Genomic DNA, 24726 nt, shown 5'->3' with positions numbered 1-24726 from the left:
TGATTTATGTCTTGAAAGCATTGTAGTCTTTGTACGTAGTGTTTGGATGTCTTGTCAACTATGTAATAACCAGTATACTTTGTGATGTTTTTAAGTGTGGCACAACGTCTTACAAACTTTTTTCCATGATTAGAATGTGGTTGAACAACTGTTTTACTCATGTATGTTTCATCGGGAATTTGTTTTGGTTAAGTTTTATTTTTGCACTGAAGTCTTATACACTAGTTGAACTGAAACACCTTTTTTCAAGTGCATTACGAGTTGTTGCTGAAAAGTGAGATTTATTTTAGTTTCATCTGTCCCAACCTAAGTTGGACCATTATAGTTTATGTACCCTCTTTTTCTTGTACTTATGGTATAGTTCTGTGAGTACTGAGTTGTAATTTCATACCGCGTAAGGCTTTTAAAATTTGGTGTCACAATAGTATTTGTGGATCTAGCATGCGTGGAGTGACGCTTCCTTGTTATGTAGAACTGATGTCATATAATGTATTAGAACTGAAGTTTTTTGGGATTGAAATTATTTACGACAAAATTGCTACGTGATCTCTAGCCAGATTTTATTTAAATATAAGAAATTTAGCAAAATTGAGAGCCAAATTTTTGTTTGAACTACTTGCATTTTAGTAGTTGAACTTCATAGTAAAAGTTAAAGTACTGGTTTAAATTAGCTACATTTAACAGATAGCCCTATTAAGTTCATAATTTTTTGTAGCATACTTAGTTGAACTTCAAAGTATCATTGTTTTTGTAGCATACTTTTAATCCTTTTATCTGTGCTGAAGAGGTAATTTTATTTTATTTTTATATTTGAATTTAGAATTATTTTGCCTGCGAACATGTATTTGAACTTTTCTATATTCAGTTTTTGAACTTTTTGTACTAATTTTTATTTCTTTGCCATATGCTCTGGTTTTATTCAGCGGGCCTTATGGGGTGGGGTGAGGATAGTTTGGAGAGGAGGGAGTAGTAGTCGTATTGGGCCCTTTTCCGGCCCAAATGGCCCGTGCGCGCGACTGTGGACTGTGGGATGTGCGTGCGCTCTAAGTTTAGTCCCACCTCGCTAGCCGAGGGGGCTCTCGACCAGTTTATAAGCATTGTCGTGCCTTTCTGTCGAACTCCTGTGTATACTGATCTGGGCGCTTATACACGGCACTCGCTCTTTGTTCCATGACCTGTGGGCCCTTGACGGCTGGCCCGCATAGTCTCGATTACTACGGATTCGCCAATGGTTCCTCCGTGGGCTCGAGTCCAAGTGTATCCTCCTGTGCGTGGCTGGCCTGTCCTTGGGAGGTCATCATTTTTTGTTGTTGTTTGAAACTAGTACCTCCCTAGTCAATGTGGACTGATTCTTCTGTTGTTTGTTCTTGTGAATTTTTGTCCTTGGTTGAACTGTAATCTTTTTGATTGAGTCTTGGCCTTCTTTTTCAAAGCATTATTGCCTATCATCATAGTACTTACCGTATAAACTAAGTTGTACTGAAATTTCAATTGTACTAGCACTGTGATCATTTTATTTTGTGTTGTTTGAAACTAGTACCTCACTGGTCAATGTGGACTGATGCTTATGTTGTGGTTCTTGTGATTTTTATCCTTGGTCGAACTGATATCTTTTTGATTTAGTTTTGGCCTTCTTTTTTCTAGGCTATGGTTATTCTCAAGGCATTATTTGGTATCATCATAGTACTTGCCGTATAAACTAAGTTGCACTGAGATTTCAATTGTACTAGCACTATTATTCTTAGTGTGTCACTGTTTTAGGGAATGCGAACTGACGCCTCCGTTCCTTTTTATTTTTGTAGAATGGATGTACTGTGTGTTCAAATGTACTAGTACTTTCACTCCTAGTATGCTAGTGACTATGAAATACGTACTGATGGTTCTTGGCTTTTCCTGTTGCAGTACTTACTAATTTTCTAACGACTATAAGCACGATGCTGTTAGTACTGAATGTTGTCCTCGGCTGCAACTTAGTCTTTTCAGTGTTCTTCTGAAACTAAAAACTAATTTTTAGTGTGATAGTACTACCGTACAGGACTAAGCTGTACTGAGCATCCAAGGCTACTGTTTTCTGTTGTCCTTAGTCTGCCACTGTGTTGTGAAAATATCCATGTGTGATTTGTTGCTCCATGACTAGTGCTGCATAGCAGCCACAAAGTTTCATTCACAACCTACTTCAACTTCAAATGATGGATAAACGAAATAGGAAGCTAGCAAACTTGTTCAACGACATGAGCGAACGATGTACTTGATGACATAAGCAAACTTGTTCAACCCTGACACACATGACATAAGCAAGCTGGTTCTGTTGGGGAACGTAGCATGCAATTTTAAAATTTTCCTACGATCACGCAAGATCTATCTAGGAGATGCATAGCAACGAGAGGGGGAGAGTGTGTCCACGTACCCTCGTAGACCGAAAGCGGAAGCGTTAGTTTAACGCGGTTGATGTAGTCGAATGTCTTCGCGATCCAACCGATCAAGTACCGAACGTACGACACCTCCGAGTTCAGCACACATTCAGCTCGATGACGTCCCTCGAACTCTTCATCCAGCAAAGTGTCAAGGGAGAGTCGAGGCTCCTCTTGCCGAAGATACGGTCGATGAGTCGTCGGAGGAGGAGGCCGAGGCTGTCGACCCTCTGGTCGCGGGGAGAGGGCGACTCCAGCAGCAGGCCAGCTCCGGCGAGCTGGTCCAGCCCGGCAGGGCTGTGCAACCGCAGCAGACCCAGGAGGGGTCTGTGCGCCAAACAAGGGCCGCGGTGGCGAGGAATTTGGTGAAGGCCGCGGTGGCGAAGAAGAAAGCAACTACCTCTTCTTTGTCCAAGCATGTCCAGATTCCCCCTTCTTCCCCTCCTCCGGCAGACGTCGACGCGGAGGTCGTCTTCGACTTGGGGTCGCTCAGCCCAAGGAGGAAGAGGAAGGCAGCAAAAGAGGAGGTGGAGGATGAGTAAGTATCTTGTTCCTTTCTGCCATCTCTGCCTCCCCAGATTGTGCCTCTTATCTTGATTTGTTTCCATTTTTGCAGGGATGTGGAGACGCTGGCCCAGAGGGTGAAGAGGGCCAGGGCTTCGGCGGGCGGCCAGCCCCTGGCAGGCACTTCTGGTACACCGCTGGTGGTGTTGAGCAGCCCGGACAGTAGCCCCCGACACAGCCCCCAGCGTAAGCTCATCACTCACCCTCGTCAACGTGTGTTGGGGGTTCAATCCCTTGGCGCTGACCTTGCCGTGGTTGCAGGAGGAGGACAGCAGCAGGAAGAGCCACTGAGGGCTACCACCAACATGCCGCCCCCATCGACCACGCCGCCCCAAGGGGCGTCCCCAGCAAGAGCGCCCAGCACCGAGACCATGCACACGGAGGAGGAGGAGGCAAACTTGGGCACCGATGGCTATGCCTCGACGCAAGGCGTTGGCGGGGAGGGGGCCACATCTTCCCAGCCCAGCATGGGTAAGTTGCTCGCCTTCCGTCCCTGTTCTTTTTCTCTTCTTGAATCTTGGTCTTGGCTTCGCCTCATCCCCTTCTCGGTTCCCAGATCCTCCCTCGGCGGACCGGGAGGACATAGACACCGTCATCAAGGATGACGCCAAGGACGCCGCGGCGGAGGCCGAGAAGATCGCCATCGAGGAGGCCGCCAAGGGGTCTGCTGAGGACGCCGCCAAGGGGCCTGCTGGGGATCCCGGCAAGGCTGCTGCCGAGGAGGCCGGCAAGGGGCCTGCTGGGGAGGCCGGCAAGGCCGCTGCCGAGGAGGAGGTGGTTGACGACCACCCTTCCTCCTCCGCTGCCTCCTGATCGGGCAGGTATCTGAGGGTAAGCGACGACCTATTCGTGCACCTCCCTGGTACGGCAAGCACCGGGGCGCCCGTCGAGGGGGAGGCCTTTGATGATGAAGTGCTCGCCGCCACCGGGCTTGAGGTTGTTGACGAGCCGAGCGCCGGTGGCGGCGGTTCCCGGGAGGAGCGGCTCCTCCAGGCCATGAGCGCTAACTTCCAGAAGCTCCAGGCGCTTCACCACGCTCGCTGGACAAGGCCAAGTCTAGGATGGCGGTGGTGGACAAGGGGGAGGCGAACCTCGAGGGGCGCATCGCCGAGGCGCAGGCTTGGTTCCGTCAGGCCCATAAGGACTTGAAGGCCGCCCAGGACGCGCTGGCTGAGCGTAACCTGGAGCTCATCAGGAAGCAGGCCGACATCGAGAAGGCCTAGGAACTGGCGGAGCAGCAGGCTGCCCAGGCCGAGGCTGCTCGGCACCAGCAGCAGGCCGCGCTGAACTCCCAGGAGGAGGACCTTGCCGCACGTGAGGAGAAGCTCGCCGCAACGCTCCACAGCAAGGACGAGGAAGTGGAGAAACTCATCATGCAGCGGACCCAGGAGCTGGAGCAGAGGCACAAGGAGGCACTCAATGCCCTGGCTCTGGTCCACGCCGGCAAGGTGAAAGAGCTGGAGGTGGAGCGGGACGGGCTGAAGGACCAGGTCCTGAAGCTGTCCAAGGAGAAAGACACGCTCAACGGTGCTCTGGTGGAGGCGCAGGGCGCAGTCCTCGGCAAGGCCGAGCAGCTCTCCAAGGCCAACGACTCCATCAAGGACCTGAAGCTGAAGCTGGAGGGCCTTGAGGAGACGCTCTCGGAGGCCAAGGCCCGGGAGGAGACCCTGGCCAAGGATCTGGAGGCCGAGAAGCAGCTGCGGAAGAACGAAAGCGCCAACCACAAGGACTTTGTGGAGGGCGAGAACCACTGGATCGGCCATCTCGAAGACGTTGCCGGCAGGATCACCATGCAACTGGCTACCATGGGGATGCCTAATGTGAGGTACACCCCGGAGTGCAACGAGTCCCAACGCCAAGCTGACCCTATTCTTCGAGGGTGTCTTCGGGACCCTGGAGCAGCTCCACTCCAATCGGGTGGCCTCTCTGGTCGATGAGGCCCGGAGGCTTTGCCGGGGTGCCATGACCAAGGTCCTCACCAAGGTGGCACACTGGAATCCCAACCTCGACTTCGACACCGCGCTGGAGAGCTTGCCGGAGGATGTGGACCTCGCGGTGCTCAAGGAGCGTATCAAGCCCATCATCAGCCGCATCGATGGAATCCAGAGGGTGGAGGGCCAGCGCCGGGATTAGGCACCCCGTTTCTCATTGTCGCTGCAGGTTAATGACCAAGACAACTTTTATCTTTAGTTAGAACCACAGCAAACAATTGATGTAATATAACTCTGCAGTACTATTGATATTATGCATGCTATCTTCCCGTTAGATCTCCCCTTGTATGTTCACCCTACGTTAATCGGGTAGGCTTGCCGGCGTGTAAACCCAGGCCGCGGCACCTTGAGGACGGATCCCCAATGGCCTGCTGGGTGTGCTTGCTGCCAGGCGAACCACCTTACCGCTCTCAACGCGGCTGCTTGGACTGTCGAGCTTGACTCGAGTCAGAATCAAGAACGTTGCCAATTGCGGAAGGCTACCCTGCCGTTCTCGACACAGCCGCTTGGGCTGTTGAGCGGACTCGAAACAGAGCAAGGGTGTTGCCAATAGCAGAAGGGCCCCTTTGCGTGCAGGTTTTCCGTACATGGGGCAGGACCTTCGAGGATGATAACCTTATATATAAAAAGAAATTGCTTAAAGTTTCGCACGACTTAGCTTTTCTATCGTTGCACGGGCGTCCATCGCATCTGCAGACGGTGCCGCTAGGCTCGGTCGTCTTTTTCCTTGGAACGACGGCCGCAATGAAGCCGCTGCTCCGATCAGACCAGGTTTCCACAACTGCGCCCCCTACCTGGCACGCCAAAGATGTTGGGGGAAATCGACACCTATGGAATCACTTGGATCCCTTCTACGGTTGGCGGGCACGGGGTTGTGCAAAGAGCGGGTCTGACAGGAAGCACACGGATCGTTTACCCAGGTTCGGGCCGCGTGGATGCGTAATACCCTAGTCCTGCATTGGTGGATGTATTTCAGTGTTCTTGTGTTCTTGAGCTAGCTACAGGGTGTAACTTGCACAAAAGATCCGAATCCTTCTCCTGGTTGCCTCAGGCCTCCTTTTATAGTCAAAAAGGGGTTGCCACAGTGGCACACAGGAGGTGGAAAGGTGTACAGTGGATGAGTCTATCCTCTGGCACCATCGGCCAAACGCATTTAATGCGCTGCCTTTGTGGCCCTCTCGCTTTATTGGGGGCGGCAAAAAAGCACGTCCCAACTGTCGCCGCCTCGCCTGGTTCCGATGCGCGTCCGAGCTGACGAGGCGTTGCTGCGCCACGTTGGCTGGCTGCTGGGCTGGCGCGGTGGTGGAGCCTTCACGAAGATCTGCATGCCACCATGCAGGTGCTTGCTGGGTTGATGTAGAGGCCGCTCGTCGCCACGCAGGTGCCTGCTCAGCTGGTTGACCTAGCAGCTGCATGGGGACGGCGGTGGCGTCTTGGCAGACATGGGCCTGGTTGCGGCCCTGCTGGTGTCCTCAGCAAGGGTCTTGCCGGGGCCCCGGCAAGGGTCTTGCCATGGCGTCGTGGTCGTCCCCGGCAAGGATCTTGCCGGGGGTCTTGTGGATTTCCTCGGCTAGGATCCCGCCGAGGGTCGCCGTCTTCTGGTCCTCATCTGATCTCGTGTATTTATGATCTTCACAAAGATCTGCATGCCACCACGGAGGTGCCTCCCGAGCCTTGGTTCCAATGTAGTTGTTGGCGGCGTTTGGAACCCTTGGGCTCAAGGGTGGCTCGCTCTGCTGGTGTGGGGCAAGCTGCCCCGGCAAGGCTCTTGCCGGGGCCGCGGAGGCCGCCCCGGCAAAGGTCCTGCTGGGGGAGTCCACCTCGCTCCTCATCTCTTTGTGTCTCTGGTCTTGGTGTTGCCTTGGTTTGGCTTGTGCTTCGGCTTCCCTCCTCTGCTCTGTTAAGTGTAGTTGCGGGCGCGGCTCTGACTGCCCGTGCACAAGTAAAGGGGTCAAAAGGAGAGCCCCTACTTTTGTACACCGACACGGCTACTGCAGCTGCCCTGTCGGCTACCGCAGACGCCCTCTTGGTAGAAGTGGCCGCGCTCAATGCGGATGCGGCGGCACTCTCGGCATAGGCGGCCGCGCTCTCGGCGCAGGCGGCGACGCTCGGGGGGAGGAGGGGGTGGGAAGCGGCCATTGTACATGCCTTCATGAAGAGTTTCCACGGTATCATCTTTGCAAGAAGGGGGTGCAGGAATGGGGATCGGGATTCATGGATTCGGGGGTTGCCAGCACTCGAGCAGGTGAGCCGGCGAAGCTTAAGGAGGGATACTTAAATAGACCTAGATATTTTCATCGCAAACGGTTCCTAGAAAACAACAATGTGTGATGTGACGGTTCGCAGATAGTTTTTATTAGCTGTGAATGATGAATTTGGAGTAAAGTGGCAACGGATGGTGTTTTAAATGAACGATAAATTTTGTAGTACTAATACAACTGTCATGTAAAATTTTGGAAAATTTCTGGGGTCATTTGACCTTTTAAGACATTTAAGTGATTTTCTAGCCATTTAATGACCGTAATTGAAATTTGAACTCCATGTACATGCAACAGCTAACCATAACGGTTTGAAAACTCAAATTTTGTGTACTAGTGTGCGATTTAATTCCGTGTGCAGTAAATTGGAAGGAATTTTCAAACAGATTGGTCTAACAGCTATGACACAATTAAGCATGGAGTGACATGGCATTTTAATTCCAAAAAATAAAAAAAATCAGAAACACATGAAACCTTGGTTGATGTAATGTCATGCCACCAAGATGATGTGGTAAAAAAATTGGCATGTTTGACGAAATTTTGGACACACACCCCTCACAAACCGGAGCAACTCACTAGAAGGCTCGTGGTTCCGAGAGGGAACAATGCATGTTTGATGACGAACGGGAGATAGCTTCCTCTTACGGCCTTCAATTTTTTTTCTATGTCTAACTTGCACTACTACAACTGTAATGCGAAATTTTGGAAAATTCTAGGGGTTATTTGACCTTTTAAAGACATTTAAGTGATTTTCTAGCCATTTAATGATCGTAATTCGAATTTGAACTACATCTACATGCAATGCTTAACCAAAACGGTTTGAAAAATCATATTTGTGTACTTGTGTGCGAGTTAATTCCATGTGCAGTAAATTAGAAGGAATTTTCGAACATATTTGTCTCACAACGTGGACACATGCATACGTATGCATGGAGTGACATGGCATTTTAATTCCAAAAATAAAAAAATATCAGAAACACATGAAACCTTGGTTGATGTTTTGTCATGCCGCCAAGATGACGTGGTAAAGAAATTGGCATGTTTCACAAAAGTTTGGACACACACCCCTCAGAATCCGGAGCAACTCACTAGAAGGCTCGTGGTTCCAAGAGGTAACAATGCATGTTTGATGACGAACGGGAGATAGCTTCCTCTTACAGCCTTCAATTTTTCTCTACGTCTAACATGCACTACTACAACTGTAATGTGAAATTTTGGAAAATTCTAGGGTCATTTGACCTTTTAAAGACATTGAAGTGATTTTCTAGCCATTTAATGACCGTAATTCAAATTTGAACAACATCTACATGCAACGCCTAACCAAAATGGTTTGAAAAATCATATTTGTGTACTTGTGTGCGAGTTAATTCCATGTGCAGTAAATTAGAAGGAATTTTCAAACATATTTGTCTCACGATATGGACATATGCAGACATACGCATGGAGTGACATGGCATTTTAATTCCAAAAAATAAATAAATATCAGAAACACATGAAACCTTGGTTGATGTAATGTCATGCCACCAAGATGATGTGGTAGGAAATTGGCATGTTTGACGAAAGTTTGGACACACACCCCTCACAAACCGGAGCAAATCACTAGAAGGTTCGTGGTTCTGAGAGGGAACAATGCATGTTTGATGACGAACGGGAGATAGCTTCCTCTTACGGCCTTCAAATTTTTTTCCTCGTTTAACGTGCACTAATAAAACTGTCATGTGAAAATTTGGAAAATTTCAGGGGTCATTTGACCTTTTAAAGACATTTAAGTGATTTTCTAACCATTTAATGACAGTAATTCAAATTTGAACTACATCTACATGCAACGCCTAACCAAAATGGTTTAAAAAAAATCATATTTTTGTGTACTTGTGTGTGAGTTAATTCCATGTGCAGTAAATTAGAAGGAATTTTCAAACATATTGGTTTCAAGGCATGAGCACATGCAGGGAGTGCCATGGCATTTTAATTCCAAAAAATTAAAAAAAATGATCAGAAAAACATGAAACCTTGCTTGATTTAATGTCATGCCACCAAGATGATGTGGTAAAAAAATTGGCATGTTTGAAGAAAGTTTGGACACGCACCCCTCACAAACCGGAGCAACTCACTAGAAGGTTCGTGGTTCCGAGAGGGAACAATGCATGTTTGATGATGAACGGGAGATAGCTTCCTCTTACGGCCTTCAATTTTTTCTATGTTTAACGTGCACTAATACAACTGTCATGTGAAAATTTGGAAAATTTCAGGGGTCATTGACCTTTTAAAGACATTTAAGTGATTTTCTAACCATTTAATAACCGTAATTCAAATTTGAACTACATCTACATGCAACTCTAACAATAACGGTTTGAAAAATCATATTTTTGTGTACTTATGTGCGAGTTAATTCCGTGTGTAGTAAATTAGAAGGAATTTTCAAACATATTGGTTTCAAGGCATGGGCACATGCATGGAGTGCCATGGCATTTTACATCCAAAAAATTAAAAAATGATGAGAAAAACATGAAACCTTGCTTGATTTAATTTCATGCCACCAAGATGATGTGGTAAAAAAAATTGGCCTGTTTGACGAAAGTTTGGACACACACCCCTCACAAACCGGAGCAACTCACTAGAAGGTTCATGGTTCCGAGTGGGAACAATGCATCTTTGATGACGAACAGGAGATAGCTTCCTCTTACGGCCTTCAATTTTTTTCTACGTTTAACATGCACTAATACAACTATCATGTGAAAATTTGGAAAATTTCAAGGGTCATTTGACCTTTTAAAGACATTTAAGTGATTTTCTAACCACTTAATGACCATAATTCAAACTTGAAATACATCTACATGCAACGCCTAACCATAACGGTTTGAAAAATCATATTTTTGTGTACTTGTGTGCGAGTTAAAAAATCATCAGACGATGTAAATATCTGGTGTTCAAAAAAGAAAATGTAAAGATCTGGCAAGACAACCGGCCCCCACACGATTGGCACTCTATCTCGCGGCTCGAGGTTTGGTAGGTGAGTGCCGGGGATCATTAACCATACATGGTTCTGTATTGGAAACCGTCAGCTATTATGTTCACACACGGATTTTGCTACGGGAATCGTGTGTAATTCAAACTACAGTACTCGTAAATTCCTGTGCCCAGCGTGTGTACTGTCCCCGTCGATCTAGATTCCGGCCGCCAATAAATACTACCTTGCTCATGTTGTCCCGCCTGCATTCTCATCTACATCCTCCCCTCGCTCTCTCTCTCTCTCTCTCTCTCTCAAATCTCTGCCATGGCGCCGCCAGACTGCCCACCCGCCGACGAGGAGTCGCCACCCCCCGTGGACGCTCACTCGATTAGTAGCGACGAGGATCCCTACGCGCCGCCTGACGAGGTTGCGCCGGACCCCCCAACTTTGGATTGGTTTTGGGGCCAGTACAATCTTTGTCTGTGGAAGTCGCTGCCGCCTGCTGAGAAAGCCAGGCAAGTGGCGGTCAAGAAGGAGGTGGCGGAGGAGGAAGCCAGGTACCAGGCGGCCTATGAAGCCCGTGATGCCACCTGGAAAAAGGAGGCGGCGGAGCTTTGGGGGCGGGCGCGCCATCGTGCCGAGGAGGTGTACGAAGACGGGTACTTCGTGAGGAAGGTCACAGGCACTGGGTGCCTCGTCACTGCATGGAGGTGGGCCGATAAGCTCCAGCGTGCCACTGATGAGGAGCTCCGATGGGCACCCAACGAAATGGCAAGATCGTCCGCGCGCGTCCGCCAGCAAGAGGCAGATCAGTATGTCAAGCGTTGCTAGGCAGAGGAGGGGGAGTACTGCCTCCGCACTGGGAAGACGCCGCGCACCAGGGAGCTGCCGGGAGGGGCTGCCGGAATACTGTCCCCAGGAGGGATTATTAGTTTTAGTATTGTTCGTTTTCAGTTTTATGCATTGTACCTAGTAGTTAAGTATCATCACGTATATGTGATGATATTATATATATATATATATATTCTGTGATGAACTAATGAACAATTAATATATATATATATTATGAATTCCATTTTCTATCTGTTTTTGTATACTAATTTGAATCTAGCTATTATCATCCACATATACAGAATGGAAAGCGTACATACACACATTGAAACAGAACATATAAGAATGGAAAACAGAGTACACACATTGAAACAGAGCAATACTATGATTGCTGTGAATACATAGCTATCCACGTCAAAACAACTCAACAAAATAAAACGCGCCCATGAGACCATGACCAGCAGCCCTTGCCTACAATAGCTCTTGGCTCTGCCTGAACTCGTCCAGGCGTTCGTCGAAGCGGTTGACACGCTCGCGGTACATCTGGAGCGCGATCTCGAGCTCCAAGTTGGCTATTTCACCGGAGATCACCAGCTCGAGGATATGACGACCATCTTCCTCTACTGCGTCCAGGTGGACACCTGGGCCAAGAAGGCGGTCGAGCCTACGGACCAGCGTGTTGGCATCCAGCGGGCCGCAGACAAGGCGAATGGCGGCACCCATGTGAACAGCGCGGTGGGCGTCTGGTGCAAGTAAGGCGCGGCCGGCCTCTGGTGCAAATACGGTGCTGAGGGACTCTGCCCACTCCTGGCGAGGAATGGGGGTACTGACGGGACGTGTACCCAGCTGCGACGCCGTGTCGTCAGCAGGCAAGCGCTGATGGATCCGCTCTTGCTGTGCGGCACGCCACACCTGTTGCTCTGTGGTGCTCCAACGGTCTCGCCGTGTGGCGAGCCACACCCTATCGGCATGGACGCGCCTAGCTTGCTCTGCAGCGTGCCATCGATCATGTTGTGCGACGAGCTGCAGCCTGTCGGCGCTGACATGCCTATCTTGATCCGCGGCACTCAAGCGCTATGCGCCAAAGGTCTGCTCAACCCTGTCCATGACGCGCATCATGGCGTCATCCATCGCATTGCCGGGGAGCGCCTCGGCCTCGACAGGCCGTGGCGCCTACTTGTTTTCCTCGTCGACGAGGTTGATGGCAGAGGCGGCGCTTTGGTGGGTTGGCATGCTTGGAAATGGTAGATGTGCTATAGGCTGCGCTTGTTGCCTCCGTGCGTCGGGCGCCGCCTATGCGCAATATCGCTGGGTGGCCGGAAACAGGTGAGGAAATGGCGGGAAACGGTGGCGTATTCATAAAACGCCATCAATTAATGGGAACATAGCATAGAAGGAACATTGAGCTAGCACAAGAAGTAGATGATGATCAGATGAACACGTACCACACTAGGGAACCCGTTGGTGATGAATTCATCAATCGCAAACGGTTGAATACTAGCAAGCATTTGCCCACAACACACACAGCCTATTCCATCACAAATAGGTGGGATGGATCAACTGTATGCCACATATCGCACATTGTCAAAAAGTAATGCGGTAGACCTTCTTTAACATGTGTTAAAAAATTAAAAAATAAATAAAAAACAAGGACCTCGAGGTTAAATTAACTCATGGGATGGGTCGTATCAGTCATTTAATTTGACAGATATGACCCATCCTATCAGTTAATTTAACATCAGCACAACTTCCCATCCAGTCACCCATCTGATAGCTGCTCCAGCCTGAGCACACTTAACTTGAGAGTTCTCTTACAAGAGCTACTAGTGGAACAACTAGTCCTTGCTGATTGGATGCCTCTTCGCATCCTTATGGTGTATCCGGATGACCGCCCGTCCCCCAATGGCAAATAGATGTTGTGTAGACAGACCATATCACATACGTCTTATTAGAAGCAATCATCTGTGTTATTATTGGTCTTTGCACACATTTCTGATTATAGACCTGTTTGCCGAGTATCACACACATCTTGTTATATTGAACCGTTTCGGTTCTCTTGTCTCAACGCAAACAGTTCATCCGAGTGAACCGCATGCCATATATCGCACACACCTTCATCTGGATGCGCATTTCTTTTGTGTTGCCTAATCACAAACAGTTCATCCGAGTGAACCGTATGCTGTATATCGCACACACCTTCATCTGGCTGCCTGTTTCTTTTGTTCCTCCTCATCGCAAACAGTTAATTCGGCTGAACCGTGTGCCCTGCATTGCACACGCAACTGAAATCTGAACCATGTTTGATGCATCCTCCATCGCAAATGTTTTGCACCTTTTTTGACGGTTATTATACACCATCGTTTGCGATTATGGCATCGCACACAGTTTCGTCGAAGGGTCTCTGATCGTAGTGTCGCGTTAGCAGCAACCTGTAGTAGTGAAGTGTTATCTTTTCATTGAGTTTTTGCCTTCTTTTTGTGTTTGTTTTTGTGATTATTATCAAGGGTCTTCTGGTATCATTTTTAGCACTATAGTACTTGCGTGTAAACTAAGTTGTACAAAGAGTTCATTCATAGTAGCACTTATGTGCTTAGTCTGACATTTTTTTGAGGGATTGCAAACTGATGCTTCTTTGTACTTTTTATTGTAGTAAATATGTATTGTCCGTTCAAGTGTACTGGTACTGTCATTCTTAGTCTGCAAGTGACCAATATAAGTGTGTGCTGATGCTTCTTAACTTTTTCTGTTGTAGTACTTGTTAATTTTCTAGCAACTAGATATGGATGGGAACAATACATGAAGTACTAAGATTTTTTGCTTCAACTTTTGAAGCGTTGTTAAGCAACTCAAATTGTACTGATTGCTTTTAACGTTATGTTTTCCATACAATACTAAATCGAAACTACACATGGAATATCCTTGTGTGATTAATTGCTTCATAACTAGTACTGAAGAGCAGCCACAAAGTTCCATTCAGAAGCTACTTTGAATTTGAAATGATGCATAAACAAAATACGAAGCTACCAAACTTATATAACGAGATAAGCAAACAATGTACTTGACATAAGCAAACTTGTTCGACCGTGACAAGCACGACATAAGCAAACTGGTTCAACCCTGACACACAAGACATAAGCAAACTGGTTTAACCTAACAAGAGCAAACTACAAATTTGAAACAACAAGATAAAAGGAAAGCATAAGCGCAAGCAACACGAAGGCAGACTTTGATGTCTCTTCATCCCACATAGTGGCGGTGGTAGTAGGGGTTAGCCTCCTGCTCTTTTGAAATTTCCCAACCTGTTTTGATGTTATCAATTATCTTCCATGACTTGTAGGTGGCGTACGCATCTATCGCTGTGTACTCGATGAGGTAATTTGGCAGTGGGCTGATCCCCCACAGTTTATGGTCTTCCTTCCTATCGATCTTCTTCTTCATGTCATTGTAGAATGGGTGGATGACGCTGGCTGCAACATCAGCCATGGAGTCATAGTCTTTTCTGGTGTATGGAACTCTCCAGTTGCGCTGAATGTCGATGTACTTGTTGGGGTTGATCTCCAAACCAGATTCAGCTTCTCTTTGTCACCTTCAATGCTGAAACCGGCAAATGTGAACAACTTCTCATGGTTCAGCATATCATTGAGGCGCTTGGGCCTGCAGGGGAGAGACATATTGAAGATTAGTATTATTTTGATGTTTGAATTCTTTAGTTTTTTTGCTTTACAAGTGATGAATCCATGAAGTAGATGATTATATAGAATAATTAATGGATGAATGTACTTTAGAAACTAGTAAACAAAGTTCTGAAATTAAATTCAAGTACACCATGTTATTTTTATTTTTGGAATATATATAGTTTGAGTCAATGATGTATGTGCTGCTTTAGTACTAGTTTAGTTTACTTTTGTTGAATAGAACAACACATACCAGTGCTTCACCAAGTTCTTAGTTTTTTTGCTGATGAAAATAACACCAAACCAAGTTCAGAAACTACTTCACTACATCAAGTTCAGAAACATCTTTTTAATACATCTAGTGCAGAAACTACACTATTGGATCAAGATCAGAAACTACACTAGTACATCAAGTTCAGAAATTAATCTTCTGCAAGATTTTCAAATAGTAATCCAGTGCATCAGGTTCAAAATATATTATAGTGCATCTACTTGAGAAAGTGCAGTAGTGCATCCACTTTCACAAACTACACTAGTACATCTAGTTGGGAAACAAGTTTAATGAAATTTTGAGGATACAATACTAATTAAACATATGAACCAAATAGGGAAAATGAGTAGGATGGTTCACCATTTTGTGGCCGCTATGATGTGGTACACCAGGCAGAGTTCCTCCATCCACAACTGCAGAACTGCTGCTCTGTGCGGGGATTCGTCTTCCCTGGTATACTCCACATCAACGCTGACGAACCTAGGATACAAGCGGCCAGCCTTCTTCCAGAGCCTGTTGATCATCTCGTCGGCCTTGTCTGGTTCGCTGGTGCAGACAATCTCCAGCGTCTCCTTGCCGTGGAGCTCAACCCATGTGAGGGTTCGGGTGTACTCGCGCTTCTCGCCGAGGACGTGAACATCATTGAGGTTGCTGCTCTGGTCGGACGTCTCGGCATGATGACACTTGGCAGACGGTTCCTCTGCCATTGCCCTCCTCTGGTGACTGTGGGCTTGGAAGAGAGAGGTTTCTAGGTTGTTTGTAGTGGAGATGGAAGCGGCAATGGTGGTTCTCGGAATGAGGCAGAGATTGAAGACAATGGATTATTTCCAGTGCATGGACGGGGATGTGTGGGAGGCGGTTCATCAGAGACGTGGGGGTTGTGGTCATGGGGAGCAGTTGTAGTCTGTCGTGGCAACTGCCAAGTGGGTGGCGCGGGCAGTGGCCTGGAAGAACCAACCGTCCAAGCCAATTTCTTTGCCAGGGTATTTACTGGTCACACTGACTAGTCTTGCCAAGCTATACTTATCAGCTGCTTATCCCACTTGCACGTCTCAGGGTCGGTGATGATGGCATTTTGTACTGTTTAAGTGGCGTATACTTTGTGATGTTTATCAGTGTGGAGGTTATGTCTTGTTTTTGCACGAAAGTCTTATACTAAGGTTTTTTTTACTGTCACATTGATCCGTCTTGTCAAGCTATACTTATCAGCTGCTTATCCCACTTGCACGTGTCAGGGTTGGTGATGATAGTGCTTTGTACTCCTCTACTGTGGGTACTTGGACTGGTGATTGAAGTGTAATTGAACTTACCAAATACAAGTTCAGACTATGTGTGTCATGCTAATCTTTTAAAACATTTTTTGTTTTTTTGAAAGGATTGTTTATATCAACATAATCTTTGAAAGTATTTTTTATAGATAAATTAGTTTTTCATCAGTACAGGTGTATTATATTTGCACTTCCAATTTTTTCTGTTTGCTTGAGATAATTATTTTTATGTACTGATGGACTTTCTGAACTAGGACTGGCAGAACCAGTCATAGCTTGTTTTCAAATGATGTTTTTTGAGGTGTTCACGGGTGCGTTTGGTACTCTGCCTTGTACTGACGAGTGAGAATTATCAGTACTGATGTACTATAAGAGTTTAAATTTTCCTTAACAAATTTTTGCTGAGTTACTGGTCGACAGTAGTGTTGGCATTACATAAATCCAGATCAGTTTTTTCAAATATATTTGTGACTGCATTCAAAAGGTTTATCAAATGGTTTACATAATAATGTCACTGGTCCAGCGGGCACAAATCATAAATTATATTTTAACTATAGTACTGATCGAGAAATCGATGATAAAGCTAAATAAGTTTTTGGTACCGACAGTGTTTCTGATATGATTTCTCATTGTGTACCAAGGCAACCGAGAGTACAAAATTATTTTTGAGTTGATGCAGCAGCATAACCACGATGGATTCTTCAGTCTTGAGCTCCTTCTAACTGGCCCCGAATGTTGTCCCTTGTCGACGTCCTTTCCTACTTGAGCCTTGGCAACTTCATCGTCAGTTTCAGTTTCCTCGTCCCCAATACTGTCATCTTCATTGTCTTCGTCTGATTGGTCATCATTCTCGTCAAACTCTTCTTCGTCATCCTCTTCTTTTGATTTTTGAGGACTCTGGACCTTGCCCTGTTTCTGTTCAGCGCCACTGACCTCCTTGCCCACTTTGCATGTGCGGGGATTATGTCCATCAGTCCCCCACACTTGCTGCAAGTGTAGCTGTTACGTGGGTCGTCTCCATTGGTAGAAACCTGGGAGGCTCCAATATGCTTCTGTAGCTTTTGCTTGTTGACAATGGCATCTGTGCGGAGTGGGCATGTGCGGTAATTATGATTGGTCACCACGTTGCAGAATCTGCATGCCCTTATCCCGAGAGGTTTGCCGTCCGGGTCAAATTCCACGCGTCTGATGGGGTGTGGCGTCTTTTTGGCTGCTGCTTTTGCTGCTTCCACTGCTTGCATCTTACTCTTCCTCCCCTTTATGTTTGAGAATATGGGTGGCTTAATTACCCTTTCTTGCTTCTGCTGGTAGGATCTCCTGTTGTCATGTCGTTCGCCTACAGTACCGTCAAACTCATGATCTTGCACGTGAGCATGTTGCTGCTCTTGAGTGTGCACATGGGCAAGCTCTGGTTGCTGTTGCTCCTCTTCCTCGTTGTCATACGGGTCAATAGCTCCCAGATGGTTCATCTCAGATAAGATTGTAGCAATATCCTCCTCAATGGCTTTGTTGTCCGCGACATTGCCGTTTTCAGCAGAATGCATGGCATCGAGTTCTTGGTCAAGTCTTTCCATGACGACCCGTGACCTCGCCATTTGCTCTTGGCTTCTCAAGCTTTTTCTGTGCACCCTCCTGTTCAGCTGCAGTAGTGCGCTTTCAATGCAGTATTGGGAGGCCTTCTTTGACACTACTGTCCTGAAGTCATTTCTGTTGAATGTTGGCTGGATGTTCGGGCATTTGGTGTATCTCCTGAGGTTGTATTTCTCTGGAACGCCATCAGCCTTAATTGTCTGCATCATGCACAGGACATGCAGGCAGAAAATACCTGTTTTTTTGGAAGAGGTGCATGTTTTCTGTCATTTCATTTGAACAAAAACTTTGCAAAAATAAGAACTACAGTATGTAACATCTTTTTTTAGTCCTCACCCGTGTGGTCCCACAGCTTGCATTCGCAGTCAAATATTTCTCCCACAGGGTCTACAACCACCTGGAACGCGTGCTGAGACCACGCAAATAGTTTTTGCAGTTTGTTGTAGCGCACAAGGTACTTTGCGGGCTCTTCCGTCTCTGTCACCGTGAAGAGGGTACTCAGTTTTAGCCTTTTTCGATCTCGCAAAACACAGCTCGTGAGTAAAGCTTTGCCATCTGAGTGTCAAACCCATAGAAGGTCAGCGTGTTTTGTTCCTTCTGCGCAAGCAAGAGTGATGAACAAATTATTAGTTTTCTCGTAGCAAAAACTTGTCTAACTAAGAAAGATTTACTTTAGTAAGCACGTTATTTGTCTTACGATAGGTGATAGAGCTATACCTGGTTACCCATTGTCTACTGGTTCTCTACCTGCCTCCTGGTTTTGACACAGGAGTTTACCTGGCTGACAAACCAGTGCAGGTTTTGTCTTTCACTTACGAAGTTCTTCTTGAGCCCATAGTTCATGCTCTCACTCCATTGTGTGGACGTCATTTTGGCACAGAAAATTTCTTTGAAGTAAGCTGATATCCATTTCTCGCGCTCGTTCCACATTGCCACCATCGTGGCATCAACATGCAGGTCGTACTTATCCATGAGTGCTTTCCAGGCAGCCTCAAACTCAGTTGGCATGAGGGAACAATTGAGGATTGCTGTGAATTCATCCTTAAAGTCTTCGTGGAGGTTGTACAGGTATGCGAGGTGTTCCATTTACTTCTTCATAATGTGCCAGCGGCATAGCTTGTGTACTGTGTCCCCAAAAGCATCTGGGGTCACCAAAGCCATTGCCGGACACTGGTCTGGTAATGAGAAAAGAGACGTGGAGTGGTCAATAGATGGTAGTGCATATATACTAATAGAACTGACACAACAATTTTACTGTGTTATTTTCCTTTTTTTTGGGGGGGGGGGGTTGGCGGTTGTACCTGTGAGGATGCAAGTAGGAGCCTTCGCTCTCATGCACCTTAAAAATGTTTTGAACAACCATCTGAATGAGCCTACATTTTCATGTCTTATCAGGGCGAAATCAAAGAATGTAGTCTGTAAGTGGTTGTTAGTACCCACAAACACCCCAAGTGGCATATGGTACTTGTTGGTCTTATATGTGGTGTCAAACCTTACGCAGTCACCAAAGTCTTGATATGCCCCTCGACAGCTTGCATTCACCCAGAATGTCAGGACCCCGATCCTAAGCCACACCGATCTAGCATGTAACACATCATATCACTTTGCGGCCTCACGCACGGTATTCCCACGGGTGCCACCTTACCTGGCCCGGGACCGTTTGCGCCTTTTGGCTCACGTATATGATAGTGTCGCTAGCATCCATATGACAGAGAACCCGGGCCGACATGACTAGTCGTGAACCCAAAGTGGCGCTAACTTACGGGGACAGACATACATGAACCAGCATCGAACGTGTCAGTCATCAGCATGTGAATCTGGGCTGTAGCAACTGGGCTAACAAGACTCTGGGAACCCGGGCTGTAGCAGGCTAGCAGGACGCCGGAAGTCACCGCGTGACATTTCCCCGAAGGGACAGACACAGGAACAAAGTGGATCACATGCCGGCCAGTCTAAGTGTTCCGGAGCAGTAGCAACTGGGCTAGCAGGACTCCGGTAAACCGGGTTGTAGCAGACTACCATGGCTGAGTGGAAGCACTAGACTACATTTCCCCATAAGAGAGGCTACCAAGGATAAACAACTAGGTTGTCGGATCCCACACATACCAAGCATTTCAATCATACACACAATATGCTCGATATGTGCAAATACAACATGGCATCACAACATGACTCTACAACTCAAGTATTTATTCAATAGGCTCTGAGGAGTGAGATATTACAAACATGGGTCTCATGACCCAACATTCAAAGCATACAAGTCAAAGCACATGCGGAAGCTTAACATGTCTCAGTACAGACCTCTACAAATGAAAAAGGCTGAGAAGCCTGACTATCTACCAGATCCTGCCGAGGGCACAAGATCGCAGCTGAGGTATCAAGCTAAACGTCGAAGTCCACACGGAACTACTAGCAAGACTGAAGTTTCTCTGCAAAAACATAAATTAAGCAAATGTGAGTACAAATGTACCCCACAAGACTTACATCAGAACTAACTACATATGCACCATTATCAACAAAGGGATGGTGGGGTTTAACTACAGCAAGCCAGCTTTGACTCAGTGGCTAACCTGAACTACTACAGCAAGCCAGCTTTGACTCAGTGGCGCACACGAGTCCACATATTCACCATATCAATACACCACTATGGATCTGCTCGCGTCTCCCTACGAGAACGCCATCCATAGCACTCACGCTTATCTTGCGCATTTTAGAGTATCCACTTTCGCTTCTCTATGAACTGTTATAGGCAACCCAGAAGTCCTTTACCGTAGACGGGGCTATTCGAATAGATCATTTATAACCCTGCAGGGGTGTACTTCTTAACACATGTTTCCACCACTTAGCGTCTGCACACGACATGTGCTCGGCAGACTTCGAGCGAAAGCCGATGTGGGTTTAGACCACGACCTACCTAAACACTCAAGTCTCTAGTCCAGGTTTATCGCCTATTCAGGTTCCATCCGCAGGGAGTTCGGCCGAGGTTTCCACATACGGCCCCGAACGATGTGTACAGGGTTCCGCAATACCAAACAGGCGCCCGGCATACCCGGCCACGTGCCTACCACATCACAGCCCACCCCTCGGGCCAGCGCTGCGCACGGCCTCCAGCATACTACAAACACCAGAAACTACTTGCAACTCCTGGACAGAGGACTAGGGTGGTTAAGAAGTCAAGCGGGGTCATATTTCAGGGCCCAATGCATGGTAGTAGCTGTTTCATGGATCACAAACACAGAACTCAGTTCCTGAGGACGGCTTCAATAAGACAACCCACCATGTACTCCTACATGGCCTCTCATCGCTACCTTTACCAAATCATGTTCACACACTTAGCTCACACATAGTAGGACATGTTCATCACCATTCCAATTCATCCCCGATGAATCAGACCTGACACAACTCTAAGCAATAGCAGGCATGGCAAACAAGCATGAATGAGTAGGTACATCAGGGCTCAACAACTCCTACTCATGCTAGTGGGTTTCATCTATTTACTGTGGGAATGACAGGTCATGCAGAGGAAAAGGGTTCAACTACCGCAGCATATAACACATGAATCGGTGTTGTCCTAATGCAGTAAAAGAGAGCAGGAGCGAGAGAGTGGGATTGTATCAGAATGAACAAGGGGGCTTTGCTTGCCTGGCACTTCTGAAGATAGCATTGGATCTTCATCAGTATCAACGATCACATCGTCGAAGCAACGTCTACTGAGAGGGGACAATTACCGGCAACAGAGAGAAAACACAATCAATGCAATGCAACAATATGATGGATGAATATGACATGGCAAAATGAGTGTGTTGGGCTAATGCATCTACAACCAGGGTGGTTTGAGCTCATTTGAATCAAAGATTCAAATACAAACTCAAGTTATGGGTTTATAAAGTGCATTAACATGTTTTGAGCTAAACAGCAAGTTTAAGTTGCTCTAACATGCATGAAACCAGTACAGATGGATAGATTGGATTTTTTTGATCATTTTTCATATATAAATCTTTGTATTTGGAGTTACAGATAAATTTCTATTATTTTTAGAAGTTTAAATAATTTTCTGGATTTTATAATTCACTTCTGAAATATAAAATAGCCAGAAAATGATTATGAGGTCAGCATGACGTAAGCCTGGCGTCAGCAGGTCAACTGGGATGCCCCTGGTCAAACCTGACCAGTGGGACCCGCACGTCAGTGTCTCAGGGCTGGTTTGGGTGGAGGACAGGTGGGACCGGTCAACACTGACTTGACCAAGTCAAACTGACACGTGGGGTCCACCGCAGTTAGATTAACCTTAAACTATTTTGGTTAGCCGGTTAGTTAGGAGGTGGGGCCCGGCTATCATTGACTCCAGGGGGTAGTTAGTAGGGGTGCTTAGGCCCTAATGGCCGGTTACATCGGCGGTTAACCGCAGGCGACCATAGCCGACGGCGGAGGTACTCCGGTCGGCCGATTCCGGTGGCCATTTGAAGCGCGGCTAGGCTCTTTCGAATGCCCGCAGAGAGGCGCGTTGGGTGGTGCAAGTGGCAGCTGCTGGGGAGGGCTGTAGCGTCGCTGGCGTCAAGGTGGGCAGCGGCGGCGCTCGGGCACATGCGGGCAACGGTGCTACGGGGCACGAGCGAGCAAGGTGAAGGTCTAGGCAACCTCCTGGGATCACCAGGAGCTTGATGTGGTGCGAAGGCGCGGCTGTCTCAAGCTCAGGCCACGACGGTGGCAAGGCAGGCGGCTGCCGGAGCTTGGCTAGCACGGCCTAGGCGCTAGGGTGCGGGAACGGTAGCGGGAAAGGGGGGAAAGAATTGGGGGCTCACAGCGCATCGGATGGGGTCGTCGACGAGCTCGGGGACGGACGGTTGACAGCGAATCGACGTAGACGGCCAGCGAGCAGATGCGACGGTGACAAGCTCGAAGGCAGCGATTCCAGGCATCCGAGGACATGTGTTGCGGCGTGGAGCTTCACATCATCGAGGCGGATCAAGGGAACTCGTCCACGGGGCAAGGGGACGGCAGTGGGCACGGTGTTTTGTGGCAGCGCATTCCGGCTCGTTCGGGCGCCCGTGAGAGAGAGAGCAGAGGGGGAGGGGAGAGACCGCGTGTGTGAGAGAGAGAGGACAGAGAGGTGCGTGGCATCTCCAGGGCGACGTCGGGGAAGCGGCAGCAAGCAGGAGGTGGCGCGCGCGTGCCGGCGTGCCGCGGCCACACGCGCTCTGTCCTTCTGGCGCGCCGAGGAAGATGACTGGCAAGGTGGGCTCGGGTGGGCTGCTCAGAAGCTGTGCCGACTACAGTAGCAGGCCGCCAGGTACGTTTCTGTTCTGTTTTATTTCTGTTTGTTTTCTTTTTATTTATTTGGCCACTATTTTAAATTCAAACAAAATTCAAAACCAGTGCCAACTTCTCTGAAATATTTTTATGTTGCTAGATGGACTTTTCCAAAGCACATAAAACATTTCAGTGGCATTTGAAGTTATATTCTAGTTATATGAATATAATTCAAATTCAAATAGGTATTCATTTAAATTCAAAGTCCAAAAAATAAATCCTTAAAAAATGTTCAGTAACTCTGGGTCGGACCAAAACCCTTGCCAAAAAATTTCAAACATTATTTAAGGCCATTTGGAAACATTGAATGCATTTTCAGGGTTATTTGCCCTTATTTTAAATAAATTTTTGAGGCTTTTCAAATTCCCTCAATTCAACTTTCAGAATTTAGACATGATGCATGTAAGCAATGCCACTAATTACAAGCATTATTCTAGGGCTGTGACAACGCACCCCCACTAAACAAGAATCTCGTCCCGAGATTCAAGACGTGAGGTAAGAAGACAGAGGGGACACAAAGCTAACACAATCTTAACCATCCAACTGCCCTCATTGAAGATATTGATTCATTGCATCATCTTGAACTTGACAACCTTGCTTTCGAGATCTTCACCCAACACGAGGACAGAAGAGCGAGATAACTCTACAGGGATGGATCATCTTGATGATCACAGGATCAACTCACGGAACGAGACGTAGAAACATCTCTTGAGCTGAGGGACAAACACATATGAGGAGCAATGGAAAGAGGCAGGTGACGAAGGTTCAGATTAGTAGGCAACAATTCCATGCTTAGAAGATGGTGGATGGTTTCAAAATAGCAAGGAGATAATCGCCATGATTCCATAACGGGACACCTTGGGGGTGACTCGTAGAAATATTCCCGTGAGTGACCGAAAGAATTAATTTTGATATAATAATCATTAAAACTCTCTAAACCAGACCAAGGAAAATCACAAACGACCGTTTGAAGGAGTTTGAAAGAATGACATACTTGGACTAGGATGGACGATGAGGACTACCTTGTTGAGGACAACGTAATGGATGATTTCGCTTATCATCGGAAATAAATGGAACCCATGATAGGACCACTTCTAGAGATGATCATGAACGGTAATTACTGAGAAGGGCAGCCCATGGGAAACTGGCACAGTGGGGTGCAAGCTGGAACAAAATGCAAATGTTGGGAATGTTCCAACCATCATATCTGCCTGAGATTCAAATCTGGTTAGAAACAGGATACTTCAGACTCAACATGTCTAAAAGAAGAGTTGCAACGCAAATTGACGAGATAACGTTGCGAGATTCTCGGGGAATGAACTACGATAGCAAGCTCCAAAACATGAGCTGGTTCTGCTACACACATGTGAACACGTTGTCCCAGACAAGCATGACCACATAGTAGTCTTACAATAAAACACTACCGAGTTCTGGTTGGGAACCACCATTGAGGATATCGAAGCCCTTACATAAGTCCGGATCCTAAGAAGGAACTTATTCTCCTTGAACAAATCAATCAGTGGCTTGGTGTGGTAGGTATACATATAGAATGAAGGTTGCAAGTCTCCAGACCACAGAATACTTCGCACATATGCATTACTGACTTGG

At 47.1% G+C, this 24726-nt stretch overlaps 1 protein-coding gene across 1 annotated transcript; it reads right to left on the bottom strand.

The window, feature by feature from the left end:
* Positions 1-14242: 14242 nt before the first annotated feature.
* On the bottom strand, positions 14243-15657 carry LOC141027102 (uncharacterized). The gene is made up of 3 exons (XM_073504034.1): positions 15311-15657; positions 14592-14659; positions 14243-14472 (listed from the first exon to the last, which is right to left on the bottom strand). The coding sequence occupies exons 1-3, from the start codon at positions 15655-15657 to the stop codon at positions 14243-14245; spliced, it is 645 nt and encodes a 214-aa protein (XP_073360135.1).
* Positions 15658-24726: the final 9069 nt, after the last annotated feature.

This window comes from Aegilops tauschii, chromosome 7, assembly GCF_002575655.3.
Source record: "Aegilops tauschii subsp. strangulata cultivar AL8/78 chromosome 7, Aet v6.0, whole genome shotgun sequence".
NCBI classification, from domain to species: domain Eukaryota; kingdom Viridiplantae; phylum Streptophyta; class Magnoliopsida; order Poales; family Poaceae; genus Aegilops; species Aegilops tauschii.
The sequence above is the reverse complement of the archived record's forward strand: the minus strand, read 5'-3'. Positions and strand labels throughout refer to the sequence as shown.

Bases quoted from the DNA above. Each gene is read 5' to 3' on its own strand.
- LOC141027102 (XM_073504034.1), bottom strand. From the start codon at position 15,657: ATGGCAGAGGAACCGTCTGCCAAGTGTCATCATGCCGAGACGTCCGAC. The intron at 14,660-15,310 runs GTGAACCATCCT...TCTCCCCTGCAG, and splicing joins ATCATAGCGGCCACAAAATG to GCCCAAGCGCCTCAATGATA. The intron at 14,473-14,591 runs GTGACAAAGAGA...CTGATGTTGCAG, and splicing joins TGCCGGTTTCAGCATTGAAG to CCAGCGTCATCCACCCATTC.